The sequence below is a fragment of the Tetrao urogallus genome (assembly GCF_951394365.1).
Source record: "Tetrao urogallus genome assembly, chromosome: 11".
NCBI classification, from domain to species: Eukaryota; Metazoa; Chordata; class Aves; order Galliformes; family Phasianidae; genus Tetrao; species Tetrao urogallus.
This window is the reverse complement of record NC_136824.1, coordinates 9,631,868-9,657,855: the sequence shown is the minus strand read 5'-3', so window position 1 is coordinate 9,657,855 and position 25,988 is coordinate 9,631,868. Positions and strand designations below refer to the sequence as shown.

The 25,988-nt window shown below is 37.1% G+C and overlaps 1 protein-coding gene across 1 annotated transcript in view; it reads left to right on the top strand.

Annotated features, from left to right (window-relative positions):
- Positions 1 to 1,098: 1,098 nt before the first annotated feature.
- TRPM7 (transient receptor potential cation channel subfamily M member 7) overlaps positions 1,099 to 25,988 on the top strand; it is a gene marked incomplete at both ends in the record, with an annotated part of 42,265 nt that continues 17,375 nt past the window's right edge. The window contains 18 exons of the mRNA XM_079541114.1: positions 1,099 to 1,297; positions 8,832 to 8,932; positions 11,454 to 11,533; positions 13,715 to 13,753; positions 14,257 to 14,455; positions 16,116 to 16,329; positions 16,805 to 16,929; positions 17,496 to 17,667; positions 18,214 to 18,388; positions 19,583 to 19,706; positions 20,547 to 20,619; positions 20,868 to 20,968; positions 21,612 to 21,746; positions 21,884 to 21,937; positions 22,455 to 22,595; positions 23,128 to 23,262; positions 23,859 to 24,139; positions 24,619 to 24,847. Of these exons, the coding sequence (XP_079397240.1) occupies positions 1,099 to 1,297; positions 8,832 to 8,932; positions 11,454 to 11,533; positions 13,715 to 13,753; positions 14,257 to 14,455; positions 16,116 to 16,329; positions 16,805 to 16,929; positions 17,496 to 17,667; positions 18,214 to 18,388; positions 19,583 to 19,706; positions 20,547 to 20,619; positions 20,868 to 20,968; positions 21,612 to 21,746; positions 21,884 to 21,937; positions 22,455 to 22,595; positions 23,128 to 23,262; positions 23,859 to 24,139; positions 24,619 to 24,847 (2,577 nt within the window). The remainder of the gene's footprint in view (positions 1,298 to 8,831; positions 8,933 to 11,453; positions 11,534 to 13,714; positions 13,754 to 14,256; positions 14,456 to 16,115; positions 16,330 to 16,804; positions 16,930 to 17,495; positions 17,668 to 18,213; positions 18,389 to 19,582; positions 19,707 to 20,546; positions 20,620 to 20,867; positions 20,969 to 21,611; positions 21,747 to 21,883; positions 21,938 to 22,454; positions 22,596 to 23,127; positions 23,263 to 23,858; positions 24,140 to 24,618; positions 24,848 to 25,988) is intronic.

The following is a 25,988-nucleotide window of genomic DNA, read 5'->3' as shown; positions in this document are numbered from 1 at the left end:
TTGAAGGAATTCTTTCTCATAGGAGTAATCTTGTCCTAGGGAAAGAGTACTGAATTGCTGATACCAAAGCTGACAAATATTCTAGACAACTTTCTAGGAAATTGGTATGGTCTCGTGTTGCAGTACTTGTGGATGCAGAGCTAGTTGGAAGGGGCTTGTTCTTCCTGATTTCACAAGCTGTTGTTTGCTGATGCTGCTGAAAACTTTCATGTTTCACAAAAGTTCACGGGGCAGCCTTTTGGACACTTGCCTTGGCCTGGAAGAGAGACACTAAGCAAAGATGTGGAGATAGGGGTGGACATTAACCTCCAAAACTGGCAGTGTAGCCAGAGGCATTGAAAAATGGAATATCCCCTTAACTAACCTTTGTCCTTTAGTTTGTTCCAGCTTCAGAAATGCTTTTGATGAGGATTTATGCCTTTGCCTCGTTGAGCAGTTGACCTTACTTTTTCTTCCTTTTATAAAAATGTTATGCAGAAAAATCGTTTGATAGTTTTTAAGCCATAAGAAAATCAGCTTGTATGCACGCAGTTTTATTCTTAAGTTCTACCTCTTTACGTAGAGCTGAGGGACTCTTCACTTCTAAATTCTATGTAGTTGTTTCAAATGCATTAGTAGAACAGTGTGGTGTTGTTAGGTTGGTTATGTAGGGAAAAGGCAGAAAGCACTGAGCGTGCATGTCCTGGTTTCAGCTCCAAGCTAGTGTTACAGATGACTGTTCTGCTAACAAACAAATCATTGTTTGAATGCATCAGTCTGGTTGTATTTGCTGTTTTGTAGACCATGAGAAGTATTTGCTGTGAAAATAATCACAGTCACTTGCTAGACAAGTGACAATACTATAAACTTTGGGCTGTGCTTTCTTCCTGGTGTAGAAAATGTACAAGACTTGGGGAGAGCAGCAGATGTCATGTAGCTTGACGTCAGCAAGGCTTTTGACACTGTCTCCCATAGCATCCTGGCAGGTAAGCTTAGGATGTGTGGGATATGTGAGTGGACAGTGGGGCAGGTTGAGAACTGGCTGACTGGCAGACCTCAGAGGGTTGTGATCAGCCGTGCAGAGTCTGGTTTTAGGCCTGTATCCAGTGGTGCTCTCCAATGGTCAGTCTGGTCTTGTTCAGTGCCTTCATCAGTGACCTGCATGAAGGAATGGAATGCACCCTCAGCAAGTTTGTTCATGATATGAAGCTGGGAGGAGTGGCTGACACATCGGGGGGCCATGCTGCTATTCAGAGAGACGTGGACAGACTGGAGAGTTGGGTGGAGACAGCAAGGTCAAGTGCAGAGTCCACACTTGGTGAGAAATAACCACATGCATCAGTACAGGTTAGGGGCTAATCTGCCCTGTAGAGAATGGCCTGGGTGCCCTGGTGGACAACAGGATGGTTGTGAGCCAGCAGTACGTCCCTGGGGCAAAGAAGGCCATACAGAAATGAAGAGCTTCTTTACTTTCAGGATGCCACGGCACTGCCTGCCAGAGAGGCTGGGGAGTCTCCTGTGAAAATATTCAGAACCTGCTAGGACGCTTCCCTGTGTGACCTGCTGTAGGGAACCTGCTTTAGCAGTGATTTGATCTGCATCATCTCCAGAGGTCCCTTTCAACCCCTCCAATTTTGTGATTGTGTGAATGTTATTCTTAAACCCAGGGTATCTGCTCACCTAATACGTGACCTTAGGCAATGTGTTCTTCCTTTGCTGGCAGCTCTCCAAGAAATAAGGCAACAGCAGCTTAGATTCCCTTCCTTCCTGAACATCAGGAGGCAGTTGCTTAAAAAGAATGCCTTTTTTCATGATAGATCTGTGATCTTTCCTTGAATGCCTAGGCTAAGCGTGCTCTGGGAGATTATTTTGATGGATCTTGATGGTATCCTTAGATCAGCTGTGCTGTTTGCCAATGGGGTTGCCTTAATTCCTTTGTTCCCACTCTCATTGTGACCATGTGGTTCTTTCTGCTGCCTCAGTTTTTGCATCTGAATCAGTTAATTCTGACGTCAAAGCTACTTGCTATCTGCTTTCCTGGAAATAATGTTATGCAGGCTTGGGGAGCTGGGTGACCTCCAGAGAGCTGGTGTGGGACTTCTGGTGGGAGGAAGAGGCAGGGGCACGTCTGGGGAGAGGATGGGAGGGCACAGTGGTGACTTGCTCAGCGTCTTCTCTGATGGTGCCTGCACTGTATGACTTTAAGGCTTGCATCTGTTAAAACAAGTATTTCTCATTATCTTTTTGTTTTGCTATTGCCAGAACACTGCCTCAGTACTCTTGACTTTATTCTAGAATTCTAGTCTGCTTTCACTCCTTTCCCTCAGTGAGCTGCTGAGGAGCTCAAGGCAGTTTAATCCATCTTTGGCAGGGCTCTGTGCCACATGTCACTCAATGTTGGTGGATTTAACTGGAAATGAGTAGCTGGAAAAAAATGAAAATAAACAGCTGAAGTGGTATTGTGATCTTACAGTACCATTTAGATTAGCCTTCCCTACACCCTGCAAATAAATAAATAAATAAAAATAATCATGCATTTAATTTGAGTGATTAATTTGAGTGATTATTTAGGCTTGTAGTATTTAACATACATGTGTTACAGGTAGCTTGTTCTTATGGGAAGCCTGCAATTCTGCATTAACACTGGGTAGAAGAGCTGTAAAATCTGTAACATCTCTGTAACATCTTCCATCTCCTTCAGCAGAGGATAACTGTATCATTGTGCATTTAACAAAAGCCAAGAGAAAAGATTGAGTCTGCAAATTGTACATCCTATGGAATTACCAGCATTGCTTTGACCTTCTTTCAGTTAGGGAGCAGCCGTTTGGAATGGATCTCTAGATTAGCCTTGTGAAAAACCAAGAAAATAAGATCAAGTAGCTCAAACAACTGATTGTTCATCCCAGAAACAGGATGGAAATCATTAGAAGTGTGCCTATAAATGAGGATTATATATCATTTCTGTTTAAAAAAAAAAAAAGCTACTTTTACATTTGCCTTCATAAACACAGTTAACTTTTTTCTTTGTGCTTTTCTAGAATAAACAGAAACTGCCCACATATTTTTAGTGGGGAACTTTATCTTCTGATAAGAGTTAGGTCAGTGGGTGTCTATAGAATGCTGTTGCGTTACTTTGCCTGGAGATTAGGGTTGAAGTCAGTGTACACTCTTGAGCAACCACAGGCTTAGCTAGCTCTGTTATGAGAGCTAGTTCTTTGTGCTGACAGGCAGTGAAAGCCTAACTGAGTCTAGTAATTTGTTAATGAGCTGAATGTCAGAATACTGAAATCTATAATTCTATATCAGGTGAACTGAACTATAGCTAATTCTTGTTTTCTCCTAATCTGCTTCCCTCTCATTCTACTTTCTCCATCCTGTTTTCATCTCTAACAACTCTGCTGTGGAGTTGACCAGAATGGTAGCTACTGTAGCTAGCAAATAATGTCTTACTTGTGTGCACAAATGTACAGGCTCAGAGAATGTAGAGAACAGGAGTGAAGACACTACACCCTACCACAGCTCCTGATCTTGCCCGTGAGTAGCACATGTGCTCCTCTTACCAAGAAAATAAAGGCATTTCAGAGATTGTATGACTAATTCCTGTCTCTGTCAGACCACAAGTCAAATGCTCATAATTTAAAACTAGCCTAATATCAATAATTTCTCTAATCTGAGTTGTGTTGACTTGTGTTGACTACATAAAGTGAGTTTTTATTAGTACTCACCGTAAAAGTGAACAAAATTCCAGATCTGTTTCAGGCAGCTCTTTGCATATTTGCTGATGGGCCTTGTTCCTGATGCTGATGATTCTGATTGTAATCATAAATTAGTTCTCCTTGTTACTGTGTCTAAAGACAAATTATTTGAAATTTCATCGTGCTCAACAGTGATCTGGTGCTGTCACCTACTTGGCATGTACGCTGGTATGTTCTTCTGCTCTTCCTCTCACCTATGCTACTCAGAAGTATTATAGATCTGTAGTAATTTAAACATGGGTGGAAGCCTTTCTTGTTTGTTTTTAATTTTAAGGTATTTTTAATTTAAAGGTACTGACAGGGTTGTCTGAGGCCAGCTATGTCAAACATCGCTTAGTGATAACAAAATTCCAATGCTCTAGTGGGTTAATAATAGCCTGCTTGGGTCAGCGGGCACCAAAATCCAAGCTGTGATGATAGGGAAGTCCCTGTCTTCATATGACATTAAAAATAAGTCAGATGTGTCAACAAAGCAGGGTAATAGGTGGTAGAGCAAGACCAACAACATATGCCATTGCAGTTTATTTTTATCATTCTAATGTGCTTTAGCATATAACTAATTAATCAGATGTTCTTGCACTTCATGAACAAAAAAGAGAGGACCTTCTTTAAATCTGAAGTCCAAACAGAGCTGAAATCTGTCTTTGCTGCATTACATGAAGTCAATTTGCAGCCTCTATGCTTCCTCTGAATAATGGCAGCCAGAGCTCAGCTTATGATTTGAAAGAAAATTTGAGGGTGGGATTAATTGTTTGGAAGGTGTCAGGAGTCCTTCCTCATCACTGTACTTCCTTAGCTAACTCATTTTTCACATCTGTGATTGTACTCCCTGTGTGATGGGGAAGGGACAGCCAGCAGATCCAGGCTCTGCAGATTGTTTTACCTCTGATAACTTGCTCCAAATCTTATTCCTTCCAAAAATAAACCAGGAGTTAATGGGATGCCTGTTCATACACTCTGCATGGCCTACATGAGGCGAGCCTTGTATTTGCGAGAAATGGAGAGTGTGAACTGAACTAATTCTCTTGTGCAGTATATATGATGAGGCAGAAAATGCAGGGCTTGTAGCAGATGTGCACAGAATGACCTGCTGTGCCCTACAGCAGGGACCAGGGAGAAGGACCATCCTTGATACTCACAGAAATTAACTGACCCACTTAAAAAAAGACTTGGCATTGTTTCATTAGTGTTGGTAAGTGTGCTGACTTAACTTTACCTTCCTGCTGGTGCGTAGACTTGTAATGTGCTGGCAACAAGAAGATAAGAATAACTGTGGACTGCAGATAAATCAGTGCTGAGAGAGGTGAAAACGATGCAGTTTTATCACTGTGGTTGAGGAAGGAAAAGTAGATTGTGTATTTAAAAATGTAAGCCATTTGGGATTGTTTTATATTGGTGCCTGGACATCCTTAAAAATGAGTTTTGAATGAGGGACTGGAAGAAATAAGTCAGGAGTGTTCGATGGGCTTGAAAACATTTCTGTGCGCTTTTACTATCTTTATTTTTTTTATATAGAGTCACTCATTTGAACAAATAAAAGTGGGTATTAAAGTTAAAAATGCGGGCTGTAAAGCTGTAGCTGTATTTTCTCTGGGGTTTCCTTTGTGCTCCTTTTCTGTCCTTTTGTTTCACCTGTCTCATCTGAAATAAAGGCTTTAAATTTTGGGGTTGGAGAGTTCTTTTCCTTTCCTTTGAAAACTCAGTGATTAATTCCTGGTTTGTTACTTCTAGATCGTAGCTTTGGTGTATGAGCATATGGTGTATTTGTGTAATACACTGAGATTTGTTTGATCTAGGAGCTCATAGAAAACCATTCTGATTCTTCAGAAGAGCTAGAATGTTGTTTGCTTATTTCATTAGTCTGTAGAATAGTGAATGTAAACAATGCTAAAATCAATTAATCTACCCTGATTGACAGCAGCAAAACTGGTTTATCTTCAGTTTTCTTAATTAAATTCCAAATTCTGTAGTTCAGAGTTGGGAAACAAAGAGCAGAATGCAGTGACTGCCCCTTCCTCCCCTGCTCTCTTCTCCCACATTAGGCTACTTTGGTTTGTTCTGAGCTCCATGATATTGCAGTTTTGAAACAGCTTCCTTCATAACGGAGGAAGTGGATTGTGTCTGAAAGTAAGAAAAACGTTCCTGCATTATGAGATATGTGGGTTTAATTCTGATTTATGGGGATGAAAAATGAAGGCTTTGGAATATTAAGTTCTGTATATGAACTTGTGGCCTTCAAACTTAAGTCTGCAAAAGAAAAGAAAACCAACTCATTCTTTGCGCTTGTTTGATAGAGAAATTCCCACAGGAGCTGCCCAGGTTCTAAACAGCACGTTAGAATCATTTTCATCAAGTTTGAGAGAACACTGTAAAAATCGCCTTTGACAAATCCCAAGTACTCTTTGCATCCAAAACTGCAGACGGATTTGGTGAGTTAAATGGTGGCTGTGTTATGTCAGAGAAGAACTTGACAAAACAATAGCTGCTCTGTTAGAGACCTGGGCTGCTGTGAAAACTGTTCAGAGCAAATCTCCTGAACTGTTCCGTAAAGAATAGGATTGTTGAAGATTTGTTTTCGGCACTAAGAGAGCCATTGATACAGAGATGCATATCTGTGCTTTCTGGCTCAGTTGAGATTTGTTTCTGAATGTGCCCTGCAGTAGAATTGACAGAAGATACTCGTATCCTTTTATCCCTCCCTTCTTCTTCAACAGTTCTTATTTGAAGTAAAAATAGTACTTTTTGTCTGTTTTGTCTGAGGCCAGCATTTTCAGGTCTGAAGTCGCTGCTTTCACTGGCGAAATATTTCAGCCCAGAGAACTAGAGCAGCTTGGTTTCCTACGAGTACAGTGTAAGCCAGGTGAACTGTTCTGCTCAGAACAGGATCTTCAACATAGCGAAGACACCTGGTGCAATGGGACCTGCCTGTGTCTGGGCTGTGCAGGTTCTGTGACAGGAGATGCTGTGCTGTGTGTGGGGAAACATAAATGAAATCACCTCCTCCTGCAGATGAGACTCGTGATTGTTTCAGAATAATAAAAAAATAACCCAGATGTGGACTGATGGTAAAATAGCCCTTTAAAATAATAATAAAAAAAAAATTAAACAAGGATTACAAGTTAATGCAGTAATGCAGTATCCTTCATTGAGAGTGACATTTTATATTCTGTTTTCTGTTGCAATAGATGAAAGCACACTTCATAAATATGTTTTGGCATTATGATAATATTTAGGCATGTGATTTTACAACAGGTTACAACAGACGTTACTTATAACTTGTTCAGGCTCACTGGTATCTTAATTGATTCAAGAGCAAATTTTGTGGCTGTTTTGTGTGTGTTGTGTATTCTGTGGACAAGCAGCACTATTTCTCTTCAGCCATCTTCTAAATGCAGTTTGTAATGCTGTGTGACTAAATGCTTTGTTTTCTTCCTCTCTCCTTTAAGAAAAAAAAAAAAAACCAAACTAACAAACAGGCAGCCAACAAACAAACAATAATTACAGAGGTATGTAATTTTAAATTGCAAGGAAAGCAGGCGAGTTGGAAGTCTGAAGATTGCTGGAGCCGAGAGTTTAAAATGAACATGAGGCAGTTAGGTGCCGTGCATCTGCTACCCTTTTCATTTCTGTTCCCATCTGCTTACGTATTTAATGTTAATAAAGAAGTCCTGAGGACTTTCTGCAAGTTTCTAGGTGTTTTCTTGAAGAAATGGGCTCTCAGGACTTTTCAATACAGAACTTTGTTATATGTATATGTATGCATAGCTACCTCTCAGGTAACTCAGTACTGCTAGATGGTAGTGAGAACAAGGTTAGCACCATGCCTGCTCTCTGCTTGAAGCTGCTGGAGATATTTGCAGTGAGATCCAGCATAGATCTTATTTATGTCACCTCTTGCCATAAGGAGTTTTATGAATTCCCAGCTATTTGATCAGCATTACCTTAATTTGATCCCATATTTGTCCTAGCTTGGATTTATTTGGTTTTATTCAACATGATTACAGAAGCAGTAAGATAACAGTTGGTCTGGAATTTTGCCTTTCGGCTGTATCTGCAGGAGCCTGGTGCTCAGCTGTGTGTTAGCTGAGCAGAGATCACAGTTCAGTCCCATGATACAGCACATGTTTGACCAATGGAGTGAATTTCTTAGATAAGTGTGTGTATGGTTACATAAGAAGTAGTAACTTATTAGCAGACAGTTCCTTGAATAGACAAGCTAAAGGACGTTCTTGAGTACAGAAAGTCTTTCTACAAATGTTTTATTGTGTTGGTTGGTTGAGACGTAGGCAGATGGGGCTGCTCGGTGGCAGTGCTATAGTGTGCGTTTTCCTGCCATGGTTTCTGTTGTATCTGCCTGTTTTCAGGCTTGCTGAAACTATCCGTGGTTGTTCTTTGCCCAGATGGAAACTTTGGCTATTAGGAAAACTCGAGGCAGTGGGGAAAGAATATACAGCCCCCTTATTTCTAAATGAAAGACAAATAAGACTGGGAGATCTTTTCCTTTAAAAACTATTGCCTGTATTGAACTACATATGGTATAAGCAAAGATTTGAAAGCTGGAATAGGAGGTGCCATAGAAGATGATATCACTTCTAAATTTGAAACTGAGGTCTATGAAATCTGTGTTACCAACCTTCCACAGAAGTCGTGGTCTGAAATGTTCTGTTTATTTATTTATTTTTAATCCAGATCAGTTTCCTGATTCAGCTGTTTAATTCAATAGAAAAAGGTTGTCAGAAGAGCTGTTGGGTCGGTGTGCAATATTCCAGCGTTAAGTATTTGGGATAAGTTTAAACTTGCGATGAACAAGGAGAATTTCAGAATAGCTTGGTGAGGTGTTACAGTAGCTTTGCCACTATTTAGCTGTCGTCTTGCTGTAGTGCTTTGGGTAAGGAACAAAGCACTTAATGTGAGATGAAGAGGAGGCTGGTAAGCTTTTTTTTTTTTTTTTTTTTTTGTAAGAATAAAAAATTCTTTATAGTAGATTGATAATGTTTGTACTGATATATACATATATATGTATTGTTTGTGTGTGTGCACGCACACACACACATATGTAAATATAAACCCAGTCTCTTGTTTTAACTTAATCTTTAGCTGATGAATTAGTGGCAGTCATTACCTCTAAGCAATACTTCCTTAACTTCAGTGTCCTCACATCATCTTCCTTCGTCATCTGGCCATCTCAGCAACGTTATGTAATAGTTCTCATTTACAGGGAGTGTAATACTATGTGTCACTTCTCCCTATGTTTTTTAACATGATCCTTACCCAGCTATGGGAAATGTCTCGCTTTCTGTTCTTTTTGTTCCTTTCCTCCCCCTGCCTTTTTCCTTGACTGTAAACAAGACTGAAATCAGCAGGTTCTTTATAAAATCTCTTGTGATAAGCATTCATTAGAGCATAGGAGTGCTACTGAAGGTCTGTTTGTTTTAATAACGTTGTAGATCCTCCTTTATGGCAGTAGTACAGGTGTATCCATGTACTGCTGTGAATTCTTTCACTGCTGAAGAATAAACAGAAATCCTTGTAGAGTGATTGGAACTGTACTTTATTTATGGAAAAAAAACCCAAATCTAATCAGTATTTTACTTTAAATTTTCACATCCGCTTATTATGAGAATTGCTGTTGTGTCATGAATGTGTTCCTTGTCCCCAGCTTTGATGACTTCTTATTAACAATAAACAATATTGCTTTGGAGCGATTGAGGTAATTACACGTGATTTCTGTACTTCCGATTTCAATAGCTGGTGTGTTATGGTTGTGAAAGCTTGCTTCAAGGTATGGTTTTAGCCAGCTGACTAAAACATTTCCGTATTAAATTACTCTTCTCTGTCTTTGTATGTGCTGACTTCATATGCAAGCTTTAACTATTGCAGTGTTAAAATAATGATCCATATGAAGACCTCAGTTTTAAGAAACAAAGTACAGAAATACTCATGTAAATAGTGGGGACACTTGGCCAAGCAGAAAGTAGCCTTCAGAACTGTTATTCATGTCACAAAGACCAAGATGGGAGCTTGATAGCGTTCAAAAATACAGATTGAGAAGTAAGCTAAAAACCCATAGGCTACCTAATGTACATGTTTTCCATATAATATGAATATGTTTATATAAATGTATGCCTACATATATATCAAATTTATTTTTGTATCACTGCTAATGATCTGATGAAAATTAGAGAAGAACTAAAGCTGTACTGAGCCCTTGTGTGCAAGTCTTCTGTCTTCCACGATTCTTTCCCAGGGATGTACCTCTACTGTTCCCCTGCCCTTCTCCTTCGTCTCCTGGGAAGCGCCAGTTCCCCTGCAGCTTCCAGTCCTCTTGCAAAGGACTTGGTGCCCATCCTGGCATGAGGTCAGAAGCTGGAGCAGCAGTTTGTTGCTGCCTTGACAGATCTGTAGTCTGAGTTAAACAAAATGTTGGAGGTCAGTCATGATGAGCAATGTGGGAAAGCTCTGCTGAGTTTAGGAAAGGTTTTGCAAGAGGGCGGGCAGTTGAAGAGCAATTTTCCATGGGCTGAACTAGCTGGTACAGTCCTGCTTCAAACATTTGTCTGCGTTATCTTAAATTGATCTTGAAATTGCAGTGGGTTGAAAAATATATATTTACTGAACCTGTTAATAAAAAATGGGAAAAAAAGTCTTGATTTCTTCATAGATTCCACTCTATGAACTCTAACAGGTACATGTGAATAACACATACCTGTCTTCCCCGTGAGAAACTGCATACTTGCTCTATTCTATCAAAGTTTTCTAAAGGTAAAATGTAAGTGTAAAACAGAGCAAGCTGTCTGCAATGAAGAAATTTTAATGTAATCTTAATAAGGATTTAAGGTAATATTGCATAAGGTGCAAACTGCTATCCCAAAGTTTATCTTGTTTTGAATTGCTAAAAATCCATCTGAGTTCCTTTCTCAATGTGCTGCTGAAGCCTGACGCAGACAGCATATAATCTGGAGATTATCATGAAACACAGTTGTATCATACACAGTGTAATGTAGTTTCTTAAGCTGAATTGAAACTGTGACCAGTTATTAGAACAGGTAAACATTTGAGGAAGAAAGTATCCTTCATTCTATGTTTTGGAACACTTTTCAAGTTTAAGCTTTAAACTCCACTTAGAGATGTTAAGTTTTCTATTGAAAAGAGAAGTTTCTTGATGAAGATAAAAGTTATGACCTGATTACGGCTACCAGAAAAGCCTATTAAAAAATTCCTCACCTGCAATTTCAAGATAAAAATTTTACCCTATTAAAAGAGGTAAATAGATGAAACTACTGTTTATCTCAATTATCCTTTTTTTAAAATGAGCTGTTTTTTTTTTTCTTGGGCAACTAGGTGAAGAGTATATTTTGAACAACTGCGTGTAGTGTTTTACATCTTTATTTGCAGATTGCAAATTTTTGCTATTAAAATCTAAATAATAACTTCAAAGCTAACATTTAAAAAGATTTGTGTATAGACCAAGTTAGTGTTACTTCATGATTCTGGTCATCTCAAGTTGTAGGCACTATGAGAATGCTGCTAGAGCTGTTCTAGGGTCACACATGGTATCCTTAGTTTTTGGGTGATAGCAAAACATTCAATGGTAATGCTTCTTTTTTAGATGTTACTTGGATTAGTCTTAAATTAAAAGAGTTGTAATTCCTGGTTTCTTCAGAAAGCACTTTTTCAGTGTAAGGTTTACATTCTGTGTTACCTTTTTTTGTTTTTCAGTCACAGAAATCCTGGATAGAAAATACTTTCACCAAGAGGGAGTGCGTGTATATTATACCAAGTTCAAAAGACCCCCACAGGTAGGAAGAATGTATAATGTTATTAGCTACTCAATCTCTATTAAGTACCGTTTTCTGTTTTCTTACCTTCACTGTTTTTTGTCTGGGCCTTGCCATTCTATGTGTCTTGATTGGATTTATTTTTTCTTGAATTTATTTTACATTGTAGAAATCTCTAATCAACGTTCTCCTGATGTCTTTGTTTCTTCTTACCAGTCCTAGTGATGTCTTCGCTGTCTACACTGTGGGCTGATGATTTTTTTTTTTTAGTTCTCTTTCGGTGGCATAGTTCTGAAAAGTGAGAAAGTCTCAGAGAAATACTGAATTTTAAGAATAACAGTCTGTATGGTAACGTATAAAAGTAGACCTGACAGTGAAATAAGGGATGAAGAATTTGTAGAAAGAATAAAGAAAAATGAAAATTATGTTGGGGGCAGGGATGAAGGTGGGAGTAGTTCCTTCCAAAACAGAGAGTATAAACAAAAGAAAAATAGTTCAGGTATCAAAAGATTCCATATCACTTCTAGTTGTTTTTCATCCTTTAGGATCTGTAAGGAAAAAATGAATTTGGAAAATGGGGAAATACATTTCCAGAGGGGAAGCTGAGACTAATGAAGGACATCTTCCAAACGTCTGGTTCTGTTTTACTGTATACTAATTCAGAGATATGAAATCAAGCAACAGAAACATTACATTTACTTTCAGCAATTGTTATAAAGATGATTTCTTTGTTCCTACAATGCGTGAATTTGATGTGCACAGTCACAACATCTACGTTGCAGATGAAAGTCAAGTAGATTCTAAGTTGGTATTTTAGGCAGTTTTGTCTAATCAAAATATGAACTATAAGTTATAAATCAGCTTTGTTCTTTTGGGAGCAAGGTATTGTTTTATGTTTTATGTCTAAGAATTTGTTTTTAGGAAGAAAAAGAACAAAGTAAAAGCTTTAGAATTTTGAAGCTAATGGAAATAGTTCACTGTGTTCCCTGAAACCACGTGATGTGAGAAGCATTTAGAATTTATAGCCATGATTGTAGCACATGGAAAATTTACAATTGCAAACAAAGTAATTAGGAAGCTGTTAAAATTCCCAGAGCATTTCCCGAAGAACTAAATGATCTCCTGCACTTGCCCTTTTAGGTTAACTCATTTACAGCATATAGGGACTTTACAACTTTCCCATCAGATGCCCTTCAGACTTGACACATTGCTTGCTGTTGTTTTGCTGCTGTTCTGGAATTGAGCATAAAAGAATGAGATGCAGATGGGAGAATTCTGTAGCTATCCTTGATCCATACCTTTTAGCATATACTTTCACAACTGCTAGAGAAGGTCTGAAGCTAAAGGTGCAGTATGGAAATGTAGATGATTAGTAGCCAAGTGTAACTTCTAAAGAGGGCACAAATAAGAAATTATTTCTGCTGAAAGCCTGCACGTTATTTAAGGTTACTGTGTAAAATATGTTGTTCTATGTTCTTGCACACTAGCTCTTAACTATTGTTGTGGTTAAGTAAAAATTGTGGAAAACAAGCGATAGAATTTTGTATCTGCTATACTACTATTAAACATTAATAAAACAATTCTCAGGAAAACAAAATAAATATTAAATATGAAAGAAGGTAAAGATAAAGATTTGTTTTTGTTTAATAAACTTATTGTGTAAAGGCACTGCTCTATGAGATTTGTTCAAACATGTCTTTTTCTGTAGGTGCAGATGGGAAATGATGGAATAGCCTTCCCACATAGGCAGCTCAGCTTGAATGTGTTAGCAGTGCAGAGGCAATGATGTATTGTTAGAATTTGTCAAAGCAAATGCTGGTCTAAGTAACTTCTTGGCACCTGGCAAAGTGTTTCTATTTGAGTACTGCATAATCCAGGCTGAAATGTTCTTGGACTTCAGATACCAATGATCCAAAGACTAAAAAGTGATTTGAAAGCTCAGAATTGAAGCTTTCACATTTATGCATTTTTGCTTGAGATGTCTATTGCAGTCACATAAATTAGAGAAGTTACCATGTTTAAAATGGGCAAACTTCTGCAGCTTGTTTTCCTTTTACTGTAAGGCAGTAATCTTTTTGTAAGCAGGTGAAGTGGTATGAGTGGCATTTGATCTGTGTTTGTTTGTTTGTTTCTCCACCCACTCTCACTCATCCCTTGAAATTTAAGCTGATGTTTACTCATGTATTTAAATACTTCTTATAGATGCCTTCCAGGATGTCAGATTTGTCAGCAACTTGTCAGGTAAGAGTTCTTTTAATTAAGATATTTATGAATAGGTTTTTTTTCCATTAAGTAATCACTTTTATAATAGTGGTTTTAAAAGTCTTGATCAGTATTGCAAGTGACAAGGCAGTGAAAGGTTAGGTATAAAACAAATACAACTAATGAATAAAGAACTGTCTGTATAATGTAGATCATCTGTTTATACAACTTTAATAAATTACTTAGGTCAAGGAATCGATTTCAGTTTTTAGTGTCCTGTCTACTTACAGTTACTTCTGGTTTCCTACTTTTTGTCACAGCATTCAACATTTTGCGTAGCAGTTGTCTATGTTATTGTCATTAATTATTATCTCAAATATTTATGGTGACAAGTTTTGCTCTAGAAAAGTGACTTTTATATTATTTAGCATCTTTCTTTTCTAAATCTAACCAATCTGAGTTACAGATAAAAGATTTATTCTCTCATCTTGTAATGGCACATTTGTTCAAGTATTCTAAATGATAGATTTGGTTGGGTGCAGGTGCTGTTGTGGCCGCTTGGTCAGACAACATGCTTGTTTTACTGCAAGTCTCGCCATGAAATACTCCGATGTGAAGCTAGGTGAGAACTGTGATCAGGAAATAGAAGAGTGGTCAGTGGAAAAACATACAGAACAATCCTCTACTGATGCTTATGGCGTCATCAACTTTCAAGGTGGCTCTCATTCTTACAGGGCTAAGGTATGTAAGGCAGTTAATTCTAAACTATGTCTTCTTACTTAAAATATCTTCATACAGATGGTGGATGCTTCGTTTAATTTCTAAAAGTGGAGGCTGAAGGATGAAAATGATGTTTGTCATATTGTGGCAAAACAGTGCCCTCTGTTATCATAGTATTTTTATCGTGATCTGAATTCTTTCTTATTTTCTTTATTTTTATTAAAACAGTCACTCAAATCTATCAGAATTAGTGGAATTCATGTACGAGTTCGCCTTCGTGTTGCAAATGGTGATGATGCCTAATCCTTTCAGCAAAACATTGCATTAATAATTCAGTGTCGTTGTTTCAGACATCATTAAAATACAGCTTACTCATCAGTGCTGCTGCTTACTCATAACTGTTAAATGTTTATAGAATCTGCTAACTAACATCTGCTATCTGAGCCTTCCTGAAAAATCATTTCTAATTATGGACAGGTGAAATACGTGATTTTTCTAGTAGATTTGGTCAAAATTATTGCAGCATAATCAAACCTATCAGAACAGCCAAGTTTTTTGGGTGAAGGGTTAGTTAAAAACAGGTATGCCTGTAAATTGAAGTTTTGGTAAACAGTTCTTAATTCGCAGGTTGCATTTAACAGAAAGGCTGGAAAACTGGAAATTCTGGCATGTGCTCCACAACTATTTTGTGAAGGGTTTTTAGTTGTGATGGAAATTAGTTAATGCTCATGCAATTCTATCCTTGCAGCTGATACAGTGTAGCTCCAACTGTGGCTCCAACTGAATAGCAGAGCCAATAGCAGGAGCAATCCAATGCTCTAAATGAGATATCTCTGGAGAGAAGGGCTCTTGGCAGAATTCTTTCCTGTTGGTAGTAGCAATGTGCTTGTTCCTTCATACCTATAGTATACCTTATTCCTTCATATCTATAGCATACCTTAAAATTGATGTAAATCCTTTTTTAGGAGCACAGAAATAGCAAGTTTCTTGTGGTTATTTCCGATGGCTGCTAGTGCAGTCGCTAAAAAGAAAGTTATTGGGATAGTGGTCTTTTCAGTTAGAACGTTATCCAGATTGGGCTTAATTTCTGTGTGTTATCCCCCTCCTCTCTTGTACAGTATGTATCAAAGATGCAGAAGTATTTGTAACTGATTGATAATCTACTTAATCTTACGCTGGTAAGCACAGCAAGTTACGAAGTTCCTGTTATTGAAATTTCCTGTTAAAGAATTTAGATTTTCTTCCCATCAGGAACAGGGATGGAAAAGCTAGCAACTGTTTTTCTGCAAGAATTTTCACAAGAAAATGCAAGCCTCTCCCTATTAGGTAGCAAAAGTATTAATATTTCTGAATTCCTTCAAATTTAGAAATGATCCAGCACTTCCTTTTTTTTTTTCCAAGGAGGATGTGCCAATGAGATGGAATAATGTGATCTTTCTGTAGTTATTACCTTTCTAGAACTTGCCTTCAAAACTGTTCATTGTCTTGTCCTTAATTTTGAAAGGTGTAAAGTAAGAGTGCATATTTATTGCATTTGCCATGCTTTGAGAAGATAAATTACAATTTCCATACCCACGGATAGGGCAGTATGTCCTGAAATACATCCTGGTTCTTGTCTTTACTCATTTATTCTGTGGTGGTTTCCTTTATGAACATATCAATTCTCTTCTTGTGTCTGCAGTATGTGCGATTATCATATGACACTAAACCTGAAGCTATTCTGCAGCTTATGCTTAAAGAATGGCAGATGGAGTTGCCAAAGCTTGTTATCTCTGTACATGGGGGCATGCAGAAATTTGAACTTCACCCACGCATCAAACAGTTGCTTGGCAAGGGTCTTATTAAAGCTGCAGTAACAACAGGAGCCTGGATTATAACTGGAGGAGTGAACACAGGTAAAGTACAAGTGAATGTGCACAGCTAAGTAGATTATAGTTTGTAAAAGCCAGAAGGCTAAATGAATGAATAGCTACATCTTGAAGTAAATGTGGAATTTGATCAAGAGAAACCAAAATAATACATTTTGAACATGTAGCAGGAAAAGCAGTATGAATGGTGGTGGTGGTGTTGGGAGGTTTGGTTGGTTTGTTTCAGTTTTAGAAACTGCAAGAAGAAAAACTAGATTCAATTTCAACAAGTAGATGAGGGTTCTGAAGACTCTGTAGTTCTTCCTGGGCTAACACTTGCTGTGTTCACAGTACTTTGTCTTATTTTGATAGGTGTACTGTGGGCGCTTTTTCTTCTCTGTTGCATAAAATAGATTCCCAGAACCTTACGGACTGGCCCAATTAGCGAATGAAACAGTTGTATTTCTTAACAAGATGTGGCATTCAATACGTTGAAATCCTTTTTGTGTTCAAACACTAACAGGTGTTGCAAAACATGTTGGTGATGCTCTAAGAGAACACGCTTCCAGATCATCTCGAAAGATTTGCACTATTGGGATTGCTCCATGGGGAGTGATTGAAAACAGAAATGACCTTGTTGGAAGAGATGTAAGGATAAATTACCTAACTGAAATGATTATTTGCCTGTTTTATTTTTTACAAATCTGCCCAAGAATTTTTTTTATTGCTTTGTATCTTTGAAGTGCTTGCTATAATATTAAAGTGCGTTGACATATGTGACTTATTGCTAGTTCGTTAGTGTAACAAGTTGCAGACTGCTAATGTAATAGGGAAGGAGCTTGTTCTTAAGTTCTGGATCTTGTTTTTTTTCTCCTACTGATATTACTGAATCAAATAACAAAAATGCTGAAGTTTACAGAGAGCTCACATTTACAGAAGGTGATAAATTTTGATGTCTTTAAGGCTAATGTTTGTGAGAGCAATTTTTTACAAAGACACCTTTTCAAGGTACTTTTTTCTGTGCACTCTTTCAGAACAGAACAGAATTCTTTTCTGATAGTTGCGTGCTTTCTTGCATAAAACAAAGCTGCTGCAGCTCTTGGTGAATTCAAGCTTACATGTGTCAGTTCTTGCTGTGTCTAGAAATATTGTTGAGTTTTACTGAGACAAATTTGAATCTCTGCAAGTAAAATGTATTGTCTGCTTGTGTTTAGGTGGTTGCTCCATATCAAACCTTGTTAAACCCACTAAGTAAACTAAATGTGCTAAATAATCTCCATTCCCATTTCATTCTGGTGGATGATGGAACAGTTGGGAAATACGGAGCAGAAGTTAAATTGCGGAGAGAACTGGAAAAAACTATAAATTTGCAGCGCATCCATGCAAGTAAGTAATTCTGGTCTGAGTGTTACTGTGCTTTAATGAATAAGGTGCTTTCATCAAGTATTTGAATAATAAATAAAAAAAAATACAAAAATCAGTCTGTTTTGTATGTTTTAAGTCTGGGTGGTTGTTCTGCAAATTTCAACTGCTGCTTTGGTCAGAGCTGAAAAAGCAGTCGGTGCAGATGACTAGCAATAGCTGTCCTGTGGCTACTCAGTGCATTTAAATTAGCTTTATTTTAAAGCATGGGAATGATATTTTGAACGTAATTACTTTTTTTTCAAACTTACCGATGTGTGAAGCAGTGCAGACATATCATCTACCATTCTTACTGCTTTTATGTAAATAAAAGTGACAAAATAGTTAACATTTGTGTGAATATATAACAATCTCTGTTAGTGTCTCTCCTGTAACTCTGGTGCTGAACCTTCTTTTGCTAGACCTGACAAAATGCTTTCAAGTCTTATGCTTAATTTTTTGCTGACAGTGGGTGAAAAAATGTGACTTATATATTAAAGCACTTTTTTTTTTTAATGCATAACTTTATAGGAATTGGCCAAGGTGTACCTGTGGTAGCACTCGTATTTGAAGGGGGCCCCAATGTCATACTTACAGTTTTAGACTTCCTTCATGAAAGTCCTCCTGTGCCAGTGGTGGTATGTGAAGGAACAGGCAGAGCTGCAGACATACTGGCATACGTTCACAAGCAAACAGAGGAGGGAGGGTAAGTCCTAGCACTGCTAGCCAAACCGGCACGTAGATGGATTATACATAGATGGGTTTCAAGAGCATTCTTTAAAGAATTGGTGCAAGAGCTTTATCCATGCAAAGACAAAAGCTGAAAGTGTGGAGTGTAACTTTGCATGTGACGTAGCTTTCCAGATTTGTTGCAGTAACAGCTTTGGCTGATGATCAAGAATTCTTTTCTAGTTCTAGGCTCCTCCTACATACCTTGTACCAGTTGCACTAAGTACTTGAGTATACTTACATTAACAATAGTTATTAAAGGTTAGGAAAAGCATATGTACCTATGTCCTGAACTATGGGAAATGTCTCGTGTGTAACTGAAGTGTGGCAATTTTGTTACACCATTGTGACTAGAAAGTCCCACTCTGTTCTAATGCTCTGTCTACTTCAACTGGATTTTAATTAAGTAAGGCACAGTAGCTCAAGTGAGAAATAAGATTAAGCATACACAGTAGACTTGCTCAACAAAAGTCAGAGCTGACGAGGCCTTCCAGAGTTATGAGAATAATACAGAGGATAACATTAACCAAACTGCTTGAAAGTATCTCTTGACTACATTGAGTAGAAATATTTTCATCCAGTTAGCTGTTGCTTAGTAACAACTTTTCTGAAAAGGAATTTGTTTCTGTACTTCTTCTTCTGAGTAGTCTTAAAACTGAGCTTTTTACAGACTTCTGTTTAGTGTTGAAAACACTTATCTGTTTAAGCATAGGTTCAACAAGTAAAAGGGATATACTTGTGTTCCATGGTACATAGTGGCTTCTAGTTGGTTGTCAGACTTGCATTAATCCTTATATGTAATTGGGTCTTAGTTGCAAGGAATGCCTCAGAGCCAGGAATGTAGAGCTGAAATGTAGCACTAAACCAAACGGTTTTGTCCATAATGAGTAAAGTCAGAAGCAGATCTGATTCAGAGGGGTGAGTGTGCAGTACTGTCAAAATACTTTAGTCAGCAATCTCTCAGATTTGGCTGTGGGAAAGAAAGGGAGAGAGCTTACTTACTTTTACGAAGCAATATTACAGTCATCAGCTAGGCAGCGTGTGCTTTGACACTGGAACAATGATGAGCTTATAGATTACAAGACTTGTTGTAGAATGGACATCTTGAAACAAATTAATATGTTGTCATTCCTTCTGTTCATGTGTAACATGTTTTCATGTTCAATCTCAGGAATGTTCCTGAGGGTGCAGAGCCTGAAATCATTTCAACCATCAAAAAGACATTTAACTTTGGTCAAAGTGAAGCAGTTCATCTGTTTCAGACACTGCTGGAGTGCATGAAAAAAAAAGAACTTGTAAGTAGATCTTGCTATAGAAAAATGTTAGGCAAGGTAATGGCATTTGTGGATATAATATGAAGTTGTATCTCAGTGTTGTGTATGATCAAGCGTTATTCAAAATCATTACTGGTGAATCTCACCAATTATAGAAGATAGTCATTTTTTTTGTGGGTAATCTATCTCACGATCAAGGGAGACTTTAATCTTTTAATTATTCCCAGTAATTCAAGTTTATTATTGTTTCCACGCCTGTTCATTTTCTGCGTGCTGGATTGTTTTGTTCATAGCATGTATGTATTTTGTATGTGGGATATGGGATGCTTTCTCTTGTTTTGATTTTTGAGAGCCTGTGATTTTTTTTTTTCCCCTCTTAATTATTACAATACTAACAAAGGGCTCCTATCATTTTATCACTAAAGCAAAAGCACTTAATAGAACTTCATATACAGCTAAAATTCAGATATTGATGTCTCATTTGGACATCATAACATGTTGTTCCAAGGTTTAAAATTGGTATAATCATCTAATCTAAACCTGTTGGCAGGTTAATCTCATAATATAGGGTGAACTGAAGAAGTAAATAAAACACTAGGTGATGTTTATAGCCAGTGGATTATTGTAATCATACTGAGGGAAGAAGTTCAGGTTGGTTGAAAAGCGTAAGGGATTTTGTTTTTTGTCAGCTGATTGTCTTGTTGTCCTGTACTACAGAGTGCACAGTAAAGGTGAATTTAAATGGAGTGTAGACTTAAATTGCATTGAAGATAGACATAAAAATTTGGAACTAATCCCTTTCTGAAAATCTGAAAATCAATTTTCAACATTTTTAAATCCATTTTACTGTTTTTTTAACAGATTACTGTCTTTCATATTGGGTCAGATGAACATCAGGACATAGACGTTGCAATACTTACAGCACTGTTAAAAGGTGAGACTCTTAGGTGCTTTTGGAATCTCCAGCTGTTCTTTCTTGGTGATTACATGATAATAAAAATCTGTAGTAATCTTTACTTTTGAAGAAAATAATTATCCACTGTTCTCTCATTTTTTAGTACCATCAACTTTCATAATTGATGAAATAAAATGCATAACATTCAGACGTATTGCTTATTTTACAGGAAGAATGAATATTTATTACATTTTAATTAATTTTTTTCTTTGTTCTTGCTTCTTAAGGCACAAATGCATCTGCATTTGACCAGCTAGTTCTGACACTCGCGTGGGATAGAGTTGACATTGCCAAAAATCATGTTTTTGTTTATGGACAACAATGGCTGGTATGTAAATGGCCTGGAATAAGCAGAATGGTATTTTGTAAGGGAGAAACTTAACTTGCTGTAAAGAAAGAATCTTTTGACTTCTGTAGAGAGATGCTGTAGAATATGGGCAGAGTTATTTTTAGACAGTAATTTTTTTCATACTTCATAGTCTTATAGCTGTATTGTCTTATAGCTATTATTGTAGTTGGAAATGGCCCAAAAATTTTAGAAATGTGTTAAATATTCTGAGCTAGAGAAGAAATGGTGCTGCAGAAGTTGAAAGCTGAATTGATGTTAGAGATATGCAATGATAGTTCTGGCCATTTGTCCTTCAAAGTGGTGGTGTAAATATTTGATGTCTTCATGTTTTTCATCCAATGTCAGTAGGTGAGAAAAGCTTAACTACATTAAACCAAATTAGGCCAGCGTAGTACTATTGAGAGTGTCAGTAAGAGATATACGATCAGAGAAAACACTCAAGTCCTCATAATATTCTCTCATCCTGTAATTTGTGAAGCTCAGGGGATTTTCTGAACTGAATGTAGCCTTTGGCTTTTCAGACATATAGGATTTCCCTGTTCCAACTCTGGGGATAAATGAGTTTGATTTGTAATCTAAATATACTTACTTCTGTGGTATGTCTGTGGTTCTGTGCTTGTAGGTTGGCTCTTTGGAACAGGCTATGTTAGATGCCCTTGTGATGGATAGAGTTGCATTTGTGAAACTTCTGATTGAAAATGGAGTAAGCATGCACAAGTTTCTTACAATTCCTAGGCTGGAAGAACTTTATAACACCGTAAGTGAATTGTTGGTCATTCTTTTTGTATTTTTTTTTATTTTAGCTAACATTCAAAAATATTGGGCTTTTACTGTGGTATACTCATGTTGTCTCTGCACTCTAATTTTTTTTTCTCCTCTTCTTTTTTTATAAAGAAACAAGGCCCAACCAACCCAACACTCTTCCATCTTGTTCGAGATGTCAAACAGGTATGCTGTAATTGTAAAAATCTGTCAAACTAAACCAGGTTTATTATTATTTATTATGTTTGACTGTCAATTGAATCTCGGCTTTACTAATTAGATTTTGCTGAAGCAACAAACTGTCTGCAGTCATGCTTTTGTTTCCAGTATTTGTAGTTGTGTGGAGTAGGTGGTGCCTTGCTGCCACACAGATGTGTGTTATATATGATAAGTATTGCCTTTTTCATCTTAGTTGTGATTGCTTTGCTTTTTGAGAGTTTGGAAGCTGATAAAAGACAAAAAACCAATACGTGATCCCTAGCATCTAACCTCATAGGAGAAATTGTACAGAAGAGAAGCTATAAGCTTGTCTTTTCTGAAATTGGTAAATATTGAACCATGTAGATGCTTTATGTCTTTTAAATATAAAAACTATTTTGTTTTTATTTGTTTATATTTAGACTTGTAATGTTTAGGAACATTCTAGGCAAGTTTAAATTGAGATTATAATTTGCAAAACTGAAAATACCTTTTGTATTCTTAGGGAAATCTTCCTCCTGGTTATAAAATCAACCTGATTGATGTGGGGCTGGTTATTGAATATTTGATGGGAGGAACCTACAGATGCACCTACACAAGAAAACGCTTTAGAGCTATATACAATAGTCTCAGTGGGAACAACCGGGTATGTGGCAACTGGGTACCAAGGCATGCTGATTTGTTTGTACATAATTAAAAAAACTAGATATTTTTGTGAAAAATTGGAGCTATATTATTTTGTTCTTTTCATCAAGGGACTGATTCTCTTATAGGCTGCGATACAACATATGAGGGCAACTGGTAGCTATTTGCAATGAGAACAAAAAATTTTTTATCATTTTTCTTTCTTACTCCAGCATATCCAAATTTCTTCTGGTATTTTCTCTCTTCCTAGAGGGGAAGAATGGGTGCCAAACACGCAGATTCCCTTGGGCGTGGGATGCAGATACTGTAACTTCTTGGCAGTTACACTAATTGCTTTACTATTTTGTGAGTTTAAAATAAATAAATAATCCTTCTTACGTAACCGACGAGAACGCTAATTGTTGCTGTTATATAAATTGGTCACTGTTTAATTGCTCAACTTAGTATCTAGCTGTAAACAGCTTGTTATATACTGCTTAATAAGTAGATGTAAAGAAAACAAGCCAAACCTCTTCCTATTATTTTTGCTATAGCGATCTGGGCGAAATCCTTCAAACACTACTCCTCAGCTGTGTAAAAGCCATGAGTCTTTTGGCAACAGGGCAGACAAAAAGGAAAAGATGCGACATAATCACTTCATCAAAACAGCACAGCCATACAAACCAAAGGTACGGATGTTTAAGGGGAAAGTATGTGATTTAATTTTAAGCAGTTAAGAGGGGAGAATCTGGTTGAAATCCAAGTGCAATAGCAGCAGTTCTACTGACTTCAGTAAAACTGGGGTTTCAGCCTTTTGTACTTGCTTATGAACTGTCTAGCACACTTATAGCATTCTGTAAGTAATGTCTGTATTAGTCTTCTAGATAATCTCTGATGTGCTAGTGAGCAAAAAGCTCATCTTTGGAACAGTTCTGTTACTGGGGGGAACCTACATGATTTTATAGATGAAGCAAGATTTGGCCAGGATATTCTAGAGGAATTTTCACAAGTTTCTTCCTTTCTATGTAGGTATGATAGTCACTGTATTGCATTTGATCCATAAAATCAAGATAGTCCATTCTCACTGTTATTAAAAATGAATTGTACTTAACTGAAGTTTGAAGCTGAAGAACAAAAGTTCTATCTGCTTCTGAAATGTTTAGAAATTTGTTTTTTTAAAGGAATATACAACACTTTACATTAGAGCACTTGGTATTTTAATTCGGATTACATAATGGTCAAGTTTAGTGATATAGAAATGTAACTTTCTGATTTTATTTTAAAGATTGACACTGGTGCAGAAGAGGGAAAAAAGAAAAGAACCAAAGATGAAATAGTAGACATAGATGATCCTGAGACGAGACGTTTTCCTTATCCTCTCAATGAGCTGTTACTTTGGGCGGTGTTGATGAAGAGGCAGAAGATGGCCCTTTTCTTCTGGCAGCACGGGGAGGAGTCCATGGCAAAAGCCCTAGTTGCATGCAAAGTGTATCGTTCAATGGCATATGAAGCAAAACAAAGTGACCTTGTTGATGACACTTCAGAAGAACTGAAACAATATTCCAAGTAAATTACATTTATATAATTAAACTGTGTTCTTGGAATTTCCAGTATAAACAATGGGCTGTATTACTAGCTAATAAAAACAATTCCATTAGCACACTCATAGGAAGTTCCTTTTTGCTGATGATGATTCAGTGGTACTCTAGTAAAAGTTGCGTATTAGATATTGCTCGTAACAGCAGAGAGCTGCTAAAATCAGGTTTTATGTTTAAATTAAAATGGACTGAATGTGCCACTTGGAACCATCTGACCTTCTTGTATACTGTTTTAGCTGCTATTTGTAGTCCATGTATACATATATATATATATTTTTTTTTTTTAACAGAAGTCACAAATTTATGTTATAAATTCATGTACCAGAAAGGACAGGCAATAGTCCAGTCGAATTATGTTCTTGGGAACTCGATTACACAAGAAAATTCGACTCAGAATCTATACATACTAAGTGTTGTTTGTTTTGATGCTTTTTCTCTTCATTCTAGCGAGTTTGGTCAGCTGGCAGTGGAACTGTTAGAACAGTCCTTCCGACAAGATGAAACTATGGCGATGAAGTTACTAACATATGAGCTTAAAAACTGGAGCAATTCAACTTGTCTGAAGCTGGCAGTTTCATCAAGGCTTCGTCCATTTGTTGCTCATACTTGTACACAAATGTTGTTATCAGATATGTGGATGGGAAGGCTGAATATGAGGAAGAATTCATGGTATAAGGTAAGCGTCATCACTTTTTATTGCTGACATAAAAAAGATCAACAGAATGTATGTCTAGATGGAAAGGAAAATATGTGCTTAAATGCTTTCAGCATAAAGCTTTCACCACTGTAGCTTGTGTTAATAAATTCCGTGAAACTGTCTCCTATAACATAATCAAAACTGGAATTATTTATTGTTAACTCTTCTGTTGTCACTCTGTTGTCTTTTCAAATAAGGTACAGAAATACAAAAGGCAAAGAACAGGCAAGTAGTCTTTGATCGTAGGCTTAAAGAGATCTTGTGAATACTAATCCCCTACTAAAAATATAGTGGTTAAAACAAATAAATAAGACAGAAAACCCACTGTAAGAACATAGTTTCGTGCATTTTGGATTTTTACCGGCAACACAGACTTGATGTAGAAAAGCTTTCTATATATTCTATTTTGGAGGAAGAAGCTGAGCAAAAGAAGGGCACAGAGTGAAACAAGGGTAGGCAAACTGGGGATAGGCTTTCTGACAGTGCCTTTTGATACAGATCAATTGAACCAACATGAGAGTTGCATATATCTTTGAAGTGCTCGACCAGAAACTTATTGCTGCTAGGAATGTAGTGAAGTACATCTCTTGTACAAATTATCAACAAGCATCACTTAACTCATGACCTACTAAAATCCTCCTTGATAACTGATTAACAATTTTCTTGCTTGCTTTGTAACCAGCTAATAACAATAAATAGCTTTTACTTAATCCCTTCATCCATACCATAGCTTTCATTTTTCTACCATGAGTTGAATGACGAGTCCCGCTCACATGCTTCTAAAATATGCCTTGATAGTTTGTGGCTCCAGAGTTTCTGGGAGTGAGTTAAAGAAAAAGCTGAAATAGAATTACTCTGGATCTTCAGGCTCACAGTACGTTTTTTTTAGCTGCTTCTAGTTCTGGAGTTTGTTGGTTCTTTCCCTTTCCTGTTTCTAAAAGTGAAGGAACGTTTTGTATATGTTATCTTAGCTATTATTACTTACATACAAACTTAGGAGGCTAATTAGTTCCTACGCTTTTTTTCCTCTAACAAGCAAGGGCAATCTGGCTAGTGTATTTTCAGCAAATATTTTATGTATTGCTGTATTCTGATATTATTCTGATATTTTAACCTAACT